The sequence below is a fragment of the Cavia porcellus genome, unplaced genomic scaffold (assembly GCF_034190915.1).
Source record: "Cavia porcellus strain 051 isolate PalLab524CR breed Dunkin Hartley unplaced genomic scaffold, mCavPor4.1 scaffold_28, whole genome shotgun sequence".
Classification (NCBI taxonomy): Eukaryota; Metazoa; Chordata; class Mammalia; order Rodentia; family Caviidae; genus Cavia; species Cavia porcellus.
Window position 1 is genome coordinate 48,093,675 of NW_026947511.1, and position 12,049 is coordinate 48,105,723.

Genomic DNA, 12,049 nt, shown 5'->3' on the forward strand with positions numbered 1-12,049 from the left:
ATTTTCTGTTCCCTGAAACATGGTGCTCATTTATTTTCTCTGTTAACTCTAACTTTAAGAAAAAATAGGTTTTGTAACTCTCATAAATTTATCATACTTTAATTGAACTGCTTTTATCTTTTGTCTCCCCCCCCCGGGGGGGGGCATTCGGTCCCCACACATAGGAGAGGACACCTTCTCAAACCTCATCCAGTGCAGTTTCATGCAGACACAGGCAGTGGACTGGGAGCCTTCATAAAGATGTCTGCCTGGAGATAGATGATGCGCTTCAGCTCCAGTGCTGATTGGCTCCTTTCCTAGGGACTCCCCAACCCTAACACCCAGGAGGGAGTCACAGTTCTCTATTCTCTGAAGTGGGTACAGCAGGTGGGAGCTGTGTTGACTGCCACTGCCTTCTCCTTCCTCCTCAGCGATGTCTGTGAAGATGGCTCTGCAGATCCCGAGAGGCCTTGGTCCAGCCATGGTGACAGTGGTGCTGATGGTGCTGAGCTGGCCCCTGGCTGAGGGCGAAGACTCCCCAGGTGAGTGTGGGGCGGCTGCTCCCAGAGCCACAGCCACCACCCTGGGGAGGGGGCTCTGAGTGACCTTGGGGCTCTGGGTGAAGGCATTGAGCCCAGGGACCTCAGAACCTAATGTTTCTCACAGATTGCCTCTGGGAAGAAGGCTCTGTACATTCTCAGCCCATCTGCTAATGCTGAGGTGGGGCTCTGCCTACCTCCTGGCCAGGGTGGGGTGTTATAAATAGAACGAAGGGACAGAGTCTGTGTTACAACCAAGGTGGGTGCAGGGAGCCAGGGTTATTTATGAATAAAATGAATTTCTTCAGAGTAGACCCTGCAGGCTCTGTCGCTATCAGGGTTCCCTGAGATCCTCTCTGGGAGAAACACTGTGGGGTCCTGGCTGGCGAGGGTGGAGCAGCCATGATCTCTGCAGACTCCGTATCCAGGAGAGAGGCTCAGTCTTCCTGAGAGCAGGGTTCAGGGAGGCAAACTCAAGTATCTGAGTGAAGTCAGCATAAAGGGAGCCTTGACTGTGTGCTTTGCTGACCTGTGGTCAGACAGTGACGTGAGAGGGATTTGGGACAGGAGTTGATGGAAGGCTGACTTCAGAAGAAGGAGGTGCAGAAGGGGAACCTGTGATGCACACCGAGAAAGCACTCATTTCAGACACAGGACCCTGTTTATATAAATTCTCTGTCAGTTTTTCTAACAATCCTGTGTAGGAATTATGAATTTCTTTTATGCATTTATATTTAGGATAGCGATATTCCCTTAAGTAATCTGTTTAAGCAGGCTACTCAGCTTTTAAAAAAATTTTTTTTTAGGTTTTTTAGAGCAGGTCCTGACTGCTGTTCAGGCTGACCTCAGACTCCTAGGGATCCTCCTGTCTCAGTTCCTTGAGTGCTGGAAACAGAGGCTTGCACACCACACCCTGCCCCCGACAGTTTAATTGGAATGTTGTCTAGTTAATTTGAAATCCTGTGCTGTTCCCATGAATAAACGCTCTTTCCTGGGGTTAGAAGTTCAGGTGGCTCCGACTGAGGAGTGAGCGAACCCCACCTTGGGTGTGTGGGGGCGGCAGAGGCAGAGCCAGCCCAGCGTTTTCCTCAAGGGCCGAGCGGCTGTGCTTGTGGGCCGGCTCGGTTCTGGGCCCTTCTGCTCATTCCTGAACTCTCGGACCCGCGCGCTGTCCCGAGGTTTCGGGCTCCGTGGAATCGGGACTCGCGCGGGAAGCTGTGAGCTGGTGCAGGGCTCGGTGTGAAGCAGGGACGCGGCTGGGGTGCGGGTGGGGACCCCGGTGCCTGTCACCGCCCCCCGCCCGATCAGCTCCCGTGGGGGGCGCGCAGGCCGCCGGGCTGACGCCCTCCTGTGCTTCCCGCAGAGGACTTCCTGTTCCAGTTTAAGCCCTACTGTTACTACACCAACGGGACGCAGCAGGTGCGGCTGGTGACCAGGTACATCTACAACCAGGAGGAGTACGTGCGCTTCGACAGCGCGGTGGGCGAGTACCGCGCGGTGACCGAGCTGGGGCGGCCGGACGCCGAGTACTTCAACAGACAAAAGGACGTCCTGGAGGGGACGCGCGCCGAGCTGGACACCGTGTGCAGACACAACTACGAGGCGAGCATACCTCAGCTGACCCGGCGGTGGCGAGGTGAGGCCCCTGCGAGGAGGCTGCACCGGAGCGCGCAGCGGAGGGCTCCGACCTGGGCCACCCAGGGCTTGAGAAGGGGCGAGGGAGGACCGGGCGGCCTACTTGCGGCCTCCTCCCGCTCTGCTCCCTTCCCACTGGGCAAAGCCTCCCGGGTCCTGCCCCCTCTCAGGGGTCATGGTATGAGCTCAGTAAAGCTTTGCTAAAATGAATGCAGTGTGTACTCAGCTACCTACTTACGGTCAAGAGAAAACAGAAAGGTAAAATGTCCTTCCATACTGCTAGGCTTAGTTATTTTGCTCAGTGCCTTGAAGTAAACTTGTAGACTTGGGAGTTTCCATAGTAAAAAATTTGTAAATGCAAAGGGCGAGGGAAAAGTGTTTGTTAAGAACAAAAACAACCCTTGAATAATGTTAAAAGGTAGAATTTTAATCTCTTAGAGAAAAGTTCAACAGATAAAGTGGAATGGCCTGCAGCTCTGGAAAAATCTGCTAGTCGAATGAAAAAATTAAGTCAGGTTGCCTTTGGCCTAGGCTGCCACCCCGACTCTGAGGTCCAGATCACCGTTTACTGCAAGGATAGGTACCTGGGAAATCAGTTTATCCATCTAGTGAGTCCTGATTTCCAGACACTTACCCAGCTGGGCACCATCTAATGTTGCATTAGGTCTTAGGGCTGTGTTGTGCATTAGGGATTAGCCTCACACCATCCAGACACTGGTGGTGACATATAATAAAACATTAAATAATCAACGCAATTACTCATGAAGTCCTGAGGCTTCTCCAAAATACACAACAGTCATTATTTCCTTTTTAACTGGATGCAAAAACCTCATGGGAGCAAAACCCCACCAAAGCTAGTCATGACCAGAAGTGATATTGTGAGCTCATTCCTGCCTGGTTTTCAATGTAGTTGGACAAAAGGATACTTTCAAAGGATTGAAAATTCACTTTTTAGTCCATCTGCCCCACTTTAAGAAGAGTCACAAAATTCTTAACTTAATTGTTACATTTTTGCTTTTTTCTAACCCATGTTCTAACATCACCATATAATTACATTTTCACTATTTGTTTTACTCCATAAAAATATTTTGAAACTTTTCTCATGTGAAACAATAAAACATGCTGAATATTTACTAGCTTCACACTAAAGGAATACAGTGAAATGACTTTAAAGGATGTGATATGTAAAATAGTCAGGGGAAGCCTGTCCTGTCTGACCCTGAGTAGCAATCTGAAAAGACAAAGCCACTAAGGCACAGGGGAATGCATTTCCTCAGTACTATTTATTTTCAAGATTCTTCTACTTTTGCTTCAAAAACTAAACATTTTGTTCACGATTCATTGATTATGCATTAATTTATGTTTTTTGAATCTATTACTAGATTGGTGAAATTCTATAAAATGTATGGATCATGGAGTGATGTTTGTATCCCAGTGACTGCTAAATTTGTTTTTGTCCAATGTCTCTTAATCAAAGATGTGGAACCCAGGATTTCCACTCTGGTTCCCAAGACAGACCCTTCCCCTGGGAGACCTGTCATGGGTCTCACATCTCACTCACTCTACCTTTTGCTGTCTGTTGCCCACAGTGGAGCCCAAGGTGACCATCTCTCCATCCAGGACAGAGGCCCTGAACCACCACAACCTGCTGGTCTGCTCAGTGTCAGATTTCTATCCAGGCCAGATCAAAGTCCAGTGGTTTCGGAATGGCCAGGAGGAGACAACTGGCATTGTGTCCACCCCTCTTATTAGAAATGGGGACTGGACCTTCCAGATGCTGGTGATGCTGGAGATGACCCCCCAGCGTGGAGACATCTACACTTGCCGAGTGGAGCACCCCAGCCTCCAGAGTCCCATCACGGTGGAGTGGAGTAAGGGACAGCTTGTGTTTTTTCACTGGGGTTCCCTGAGACAGAGGGCTGTGCTCTCTGTAGGTTATCCTATTCCCTCACTGGTCCTGGATGCCACTACTGGGCTGAGGCTCAGAGAAATCGAACTTCTTCAAATGCCTGAGGAGAATCCTGACTTGGCTGTCTTTCCAGATGCTGGGGAGATAATTGAATACACTGTAGACCTGGAAACCAGGCCCAGCACTGCTGAAGGACAGACTACTAGGGCTGGTGATTTGGGCCTTAGGCTCTAGGGTTATGGATCTGACCCAGTGGAGAATGCATCTGCCTACTGGTCCTTCCCCCTCTCTAGATGTGGCCAGAATAGAGCACTAGGTTCTCCTGGCACCTTCAGCCCTTATAACTCGGAATGCACTTTAGGCCCTCACCAAGATCCGTGTAGGGGACAGGGACAAACGCTGACCCTCAGTCTCACTTCCCAGGGGCACAGTCTGAATCTGCACAGAGCAAGATGCTGAGTGGCATTGGGGGCCTTGTGCTGGGGCTGATCTTCCTAGGGCTGGGCTTCTTCATCCACCGCAGGAGTCAGAAAGGTGAGTGGCAAGTCAGTTGTGCTACTAGTGTTTCTTAGTTCCTTAAAAAGAAGGGTTTGCGCTAATATCATTTGGAGATATTTTTATGTAGATATCTTGTACTCTGAGCAACTACTTTAAAGATAACAATATGTAATGTATTAAGTATTCCTAATTTCCCATTATTTTGTCATGAAATTTTATCTTTTTCCATAAAATGAAAAAGAAAAAAAGAAAAAGAAAGAAAAGAAAGAAAGAGAAAGAAAGAAAGAAAGAAAGAAAGAAAAGAAAGAAAGGAAGGAAGGAAAGAAGAAAGAAAGAGGTTCTGGGGGAAATGGAAAGAAAGGGCTGCATCAGAGACCCTGGTTCAGGGAGGCTGGGCTCCAGAGGTCTCCTCTTTTCCCTTGAACCCCCAAGAACAAAGGCTGGAATGGAAACTAGAGGAGGTGACAGCCTTGTACAAGACACCAGAATCTGATTGTACTGACTGAAATTGGGCCTGTCTCAGGGCTGATGGTGGAGCTCACTGTCGGTCTTCCTTTGTGCTTACCTCTGGTTCCTTTCCAAAAGCTTTTACCATTCAAAGATTCTGAGCCCTTGTTTCTTTTCTTTCTTGTGACAATGTCACTGGCATTGGGAGATTGTAGCTTAGGGTCCTCGTAGCACATGGGTTGGAGAGAATATAACTCTGCATTTAGGTTACACATCTCCTCCTCTGTGGGGTGTGTGAGAGAGTGGCCATCTGTGTAATGACATCTTTCTGTGTTTCATTTCGTTTTGTAGGCACCCGTGGGCCTCCACCAGCAGGTAATATTTCAGTCCTGATGAACTGTGGGTAGAGGTGCAGGGACACAGGTGTGAGAGCAGAGGGCATGAGATGGTTGTACCTGGTACAATAATTTCAACTCTTTGCCTGTTTCTTGCTCCAGGGACTGAGATTGAAGGACATCTGGGATGGTATTACACCCCTATATTTCCAGCACAAAGGGAAACTGAGGCAGGAAGATTGTAATTTTGACTCTAGCTTGTGTAGTTCAGTGAAATCCTGTCTAAGTATACACAATAAGGGCTGGCGATGGTTCAGTGTGAACCCTGGGTTCAATCCCTTGTGCTACTGAACAAAGAAGGGAAAGGTGGCCACCGTGGTTAGGAAGCTCCCAAAATTGTTCCCTAGGACTTGTGGCATTTTTCTGTAAAACTTGAAACCTGAGGGTTTTGGGTGTCAGTCATCAAGGTGACCCCTGTTTTATGCCACATATTTGTAGCAACTGGCTTTGGCCATTGACTGGAAAAGGTTACTAACGGTGAGAGGTAGGTTAGATACCATCGGTTTAGGCAAAATCATTGATCCCTTCAGATTCCTCAGGACGTGGGTGTTGTGATCATCACCACAAACCTCGTCCAGCTGCAGTTCTGTGTCTTTTACACAGATTTCTCCTTTATGCAAATATTTGGGTGGTGGTGGTGATGTGCCCTGGACTTCAGCTCTCTCTGAGTGAAGCAGTAGAGGACCCAGGAGGAGTGTGGGCATCCCCCATATACTGTGTGCTAATCACTCCCTCGTGTCTCCCACAGGGCTCCTGCAGTGACTCCTGAGTGTAATTGGCCGTCGCTCTTCTGTAAGGCCTGCCTATCACAGCCTGGAGTTTCCACCTCTACTCAGTCTCCCTCTCCTATGATCGGAGTCCTACAGTGGCTCAGTGCAGCTCCAGTTCACCTCCTGTGACCCCTCTCCCACGAACTTCTGCCAGACCCCCTGAAATCACTCTGGAGTCTCTACCTGTGTGTGACTGCAGCATCTACTGAGATCCAAATGGCTTGTCTTTTTATGTTCCCCCAGCATATAGATCCAGAGATGCTTTGAACCATTTGTCTGAGTGTAGGTGTTTTTTATGATAATTAAACCTGGTTCTGAGTGATTTGGGTCTCACATCTTTTTAAGGGAACCGACAGCTGAAATGTAGAATGAAGAGTGTGTTTTGAGGTGACCCAAGAAACCTGAGGTCAGAAGGTGGGGTTGTTCCTCCAAAGGAAGCATCATGGGTGCCCTGTGAGGGAGGGCTGAGGAGTCAGGATGTGGACAGGCTTGTCCTCCATGATCCTTTATCATGCTGTTCAGAAGATGGCCTCACACTCTCCCTGCCTGTCTTGCAGGTCACTGAGTACAGTGTAAGTAAGCATTGTGGGCAAATGGAGAGACCTCTGTTATTTCCATTATATCCAGGGAAGTTACAGTGATTAAAACTAACTTTTATTTTTGAGTAACTATAGTCAACAATGTTATTTGTGGTTCCAAATGATAGAAACCCAGCTCGAACATGTTTTATTCATGTTCCAAGGAAGCAAAGAGTCAAGTTGATTTCTCTTTCCTCTCTTCCCCTCCATGTCCCAACTTGCCCTCTCCTTTCTCTCCTTGTGTCACATCTCCTTCCCTTCCCTTCCTTTCTCCTTCACTGTGTCACTGTGTCTCTATTTTTCTCTACCCCAATGACACCGTCTGCTTTTTTCTGTATTTCTTTTCACATCTCTCCTAGCACCTCACATCTTGTTTGTTTCTGTGTATGTGTGTCTCTGTTGTACATTTCTAGACTGTTTAGCAAGGTTTTTAAAACATTTTAGAAAAGAAATCCTTATTGAGCAAACCTGGATGATGTGAGATTCTCAAGAACATCATCTTGTATGCAGAATTCAGCCAGCCATCATTGGGTCCACTCCCTCTTACTAGGAATGGAAACTGGACGTTTTAGATCCTGCTGAGACTCAAAATGAACTCTTAGTGTGGTGATGTCTATGTCAGCCACATGGCACAGACTCGTCTGCAGAACCCTTCAGAGTGGAGTTATATGAGGAGCAGTTTTCTTTCTGTGAACCTCACAGGACAAGTGCAGAATTCCCTCAGATCTTGGAGTCTCTAACTGTGGGGGCGGACTCACAACCATCCCATTGTTATTCCCTGCATGGTGGCCTGGCCCCAGTACTGACCTGGAATTCATGAACAACAGTTTTCTCATCTGTGAAACATTTTGACCAGTTGGTTCATGGTGACTGTCCATCTACCCTTTGATGTGTCCAGGCGTTAGAGCTGGTCTGTATCTTACCCTGGGCTCATCATTAAGACAATGTGTGAGAACTTGTCTCTGAGTTAGGAAAAAGCTCTACTCCTGAATAACAGTTTTTCCATCCTCCCTTCTTCCTCACCCATAAACTCAGAGCCTGCCCTTTATCAGGACTTCTCCTAGATGAGGTTAGAATGGAGACCCAGGTTTCCTTGAGAACTTCATCCCTTGTACTCCAGGCTGCAACGTGGGTCATCTGCTAGCGACATTATGGGGTGTATAGACAGACACTGACACATAGGATTACGTGCCCTACGGTCATGATCTGAGTATGTTCAGGGCAAAATGCTGAGTGCTGTCAGTTTTGTCATCTTCCCAGAATGATCATCAGAAATGATGGAAGGAGTGCTACTCTGTGGAAATGAGAAAGGTTTATGCTTCACTGTCCATGGAGTTCTCAATCTCTTGAAGGTTGTGCTTTGTTGTTGATCTTACAGAGGAAGGAAATAGAACTGAGAATTGATACAGACTCAGAAGTCAGGGAAACACTGCCATCTTGTTCTGTAAAGTTGAAACACAAAGAGCGGTAGTGAATATTGTGGGATATTCTTACAGTTCAACATTGTCACACTGACCACATGATGAAAGATTCTTAATGGGAGAGTGAGTGTCTTCTATTTTGTTCACGTTTTTGGAAAACAGGTGATTTCTTTACTCACAGATTTCATTGGGCAGTAGAATATTTAATTGCTAACTAAAATAACAGGTACATTTCTTATAAACAAATTTGCTAAGAAGAAGAACTGTGTCTCAGTAGATATATAACTTGGAGGAAAGTGTGTGGACAATAAGGAATCAACAATGGCTACCACCCTCAGAAGGAGATCTCCCTTAGGTGCCACACTGCCTATCGCTGTCCTCTGAACAGGTGATCAGACCACTGCCCCTAGACCTGCAGGGTCAGTGAAACACCAAAACACCACAAGCATCAATTTGCATTTCATCTCAGTAGCTATCATCACAGCCTGTTTTTCTCTGGATCAGCCAGTTGCTTACGGAGTGAGGTTTGGCTCTTCTTGTTTGCCAGCCTGTGCACTGAAAGGGGCTGAGGTCTGGCTGTCCCCCGATGCCTGGCAGTGGCCTGTGCATGGCACGGATTCACAGGAAGGGCTTGCTTCTTGTTGAGGTCTTGTTATCTTCCCCCACAGTATGACAATGGCCACAGTATTATTTTTCATCCTTTGAGTTTCAATCTATTAATTTCACTTAGATTTAAATGTGTTTCTTGTATTCAGCACATTGTTGGATCCTGATGCTTGATTCATTCTGCCAGTCTGTTTCTTTAGAGTAGTGAATTGAGACCATTCACATTGATAGTTATAACTGATACATATTCCATTATCATTGTGACATTATCATCCTGTTGTTGGCCTTTTTCTCTCTTCTGTTTTTAATTGCTTGCCTTCCTTGGGGCGCACATTTTGTTGGGATTCATGGAATTGTTGTCTTCATTGTCTTTTTATAGAATACCTCCAAAATTTTTGGAGGGCAGGTTTGCTGTTCATGAATTTTTCATGTGTTCTTTTTATCATGGAAATATATTATTTCTGCATTAACTTTGAAAGATTATTTTCAAGGTATGTCAATCTGAGTTAAAGGTTGTTTCATTTAGGGTCTAACATACTTCACCATAAGCTAGCCTTGATTTAAGAGTTTGTTTTGACAAATCTATGGTAATTCTAAATGGTTTTCCCTTATGATTATTTGGGTTTTTTTCTCTAGCAGCTTTTAATATTCTGTTCTTGTGTTGAGTTTCTGGAATTTTGACTGCTGTATTCCTTGGTGCAGTGTTTTTTTTTTTTTTCTTGATCATGCTTTACTTAACTCTATGTCAAATTCTTTTTTCATGTTTGAGAAGTTTTCTCTTATTAAATTTGGGAGCAGGTTTTTATGTTCTTTGTGTTATCTTCTGACTTTTCCATTGACTCCAGTTAAGCTTACATTATTTTTCTTTGTGTCTTCTAGCAGTTGTTGGATTCACTTTTGTGATGCCATGCTATTTTTAAGAAGTCTTTCATTTGATAATCACTAATCTGAAACCTGTCTTCTCAGTCTGATAGTCTATCTTCACAATAGTTCATTCTGTCATATATATTATACAATAAACTTTTATCCTCCTGGATATCTGTTTGTTCTTTCCTATGTTGGGCATTCAGGGTTTCTAGCACTTTCCTTAGCTCCTCTATTTTTTAATCTGCATCTGCTCTGCATTCATCAGCTGTGTGCTTCATTATGCTAAGTTTCTTTAAATACCTGTGTAAGTATTTCTGATTTTTTCCCTAGAGACTCATTCACTTGCTTTGTAGCTTCTGATGCTACCATTTAAGAAAGCCCATTGGGTGGCTTTTGATTTCTTCCACTTCTGTGCCCCCTGGGTTTTGTGATAATAGCAATTTTTCCTGGAGTGAGATAGACTCTCAGCATTGTTTTAATTTGCATTTTTTAATGACCAGTGATGTGGGACATATTTTCATATTTTTATTTGCAACTTGTACTTCTTCTGAGAAGTGTCTATTCATCTCAGATGCCCATGTTTGCACAGAGTCTTTGAATTTAGAGGGTCTGTTTTTTCCCAATTCTTTATATGTTGTAGATATTTCTCTTGTCTGAAGAACAACTAGCAGAAAGCTTTTCCCACTCTGTAAGTTGTTATTTCACTTTGTTCATGATTTCTTTTGTTGTGTACATGATTTTTAATAAGGTGAAATCCCAGTTGTTGAGCTTTTTGTGATAATTCCTGTGTGATCAAGGTTTTGTTTATAAAGTCTTTGCTTGCTCCTTGGTCTTCTAAAGTTCTCCCTTGTCTATCTTTCAGCAGATTTAGTGTTTTTGTTTTAAATATTGAGATCTGTGATCCATTTTAATTTTATTTTAGTGCATCATGATAGCCATTCTTCTAGCTTTAGTCTTTGGCATGTGGAAAGCCAGTTTTTCTGTATCATCTTTTAAGAGGCTTTCTTTCTTCCAGTTAACATGTTTTGCCCCTTTGTCAAACAAAATGGCTCAGTGTACTTGGAGTTGTTTCTGCTTCTTTTAATCTGTTCAAACCTCAGGTCTTTTTGTTTTGTTTTTGTTTTTGTCAGTACCATGCTGTTTTTGTTATAGTAGCTCTAAAGTATAATTTCAAGCCAGGGATTGTGATGCCCCGACTGCTTTTGTTTCTATTTTTTAATGTTTTGTAATTTTTATTTTAAAGAGAACAAAATAAGCAAAATAAAACAGAATAAAGCGAATCAAAACAAAACAGTGTAAGTGATACAGAACTTCAAAACAAAATAATAGGAAATCAACATTGGTTACCATAATGCCACGTTTTCTTCAAAATAGCTACCCATATCTTCAGACATAATAAAATAAAACAAAATATAACAGAATAAATCCAATAAAGAGAAAGCAATGAATGCATTAAAGGACTTCAAAACAAGATAATAGGGAATTAAAAATGGCTACCACCTTCAGAAGGAGATCCTCCATAGTTGCTACATTTCATATTGCTATCCTCTAAATAGATGATCAGACTACCCACTTTAGGCCGCAAAGCCAGTGAAACACGAAACACTACAAGCATTAACTTTTATTTTACCTCAATAGCTCTTACCACAGCCTTTGTTTCTCTGGATCAACCTGTTGCTTATGCAGAGGAGTAGGATGAAGGGACTTTGGCCCTTCTAGTCTCCCAGCCCATGCACTGGAAGGAGCTGGTTCTCTCCCCAGCTGCCTGCATATGGTGCCAACTTGCAGAGAGGCCTTGGCTTCTTGTTGGCTTTCTCTTCTCCCCAGCTATCCGTGAATGGCACTGACTAACAGGAAAGGGCTGATTTCTCCTGATTGCTCTTGTTGCCCAGAATTTTGCTTTTGGTATTCTAGGTCTCTATTATTTCCAAATGAATTTTCAGATTGTTTGTCTATTTCTGTGAGTTATGCTAATGGTATTTGTATTGGGATTACTTTAAATCTGTGTAGCAACTTTGGGAACATGACCATTTTCACTATGCTACTTCTTCTTATCCATGAGCAGGGAATATCTTCCCTTTTTCTGATATCCTCTTTGATCTTTTTCAGGTGCTATAGTTTTCAGTGTATCAAGAAAATAGCTAATAATGCATGCTGGTGTGGCTGTGGGACAAAAGGAACCCTTCTCCACTGTTGGAGGGATTATAATATGGTGCAACCAAGGTGGAAATTTGTTTGGACATTACTCAAAAAACTAGTATTAAAGATCCCGTTTGAGTCAGCTATTCCCACTCTGGATACCTTCCCAGAGCAATTAAAAGCATCTTCCCACAGCAGTATATGCATACCTATATTTATAGCAGCACAGTTTGTAATAGTTAAATATTGGAAGCAACCTAAATGTT

At 44.2% G+C, this 12,049-nt stretch overlaps 1 protein-coding gene across 1 annotated transcript; it reads left to right on the plus strand.

Moving 5' to 3' along the window:
- Positions 1-321: 321 nt before the first annotated feature.
- LOC100718695 (HLA class II histocompatibility antigen, DQ beta 1 chain-like) lies at positions 322-6,494 on the plus strand. Its single transcript, XM_013156541.3, has 6 exons — positions 322-521; positions 1,882-2,154; positions 3,743-4,024; positions 4,486-4,596; positions 5,359-5,382; positions 6,151-6,494. Exons 1-6 carry the CDS (start codon positions 413-415, stop codon positions 6,162-6,164), a joined length of 813 nt encoding a protein of 270 aa, XP_013011995.2. The 5' UTR covers positions 322-412; the 3' UTR covers positions 6,165-6,494.
- Positions 6,495-12,049: the final 5,555 nt, after the last annotated feature.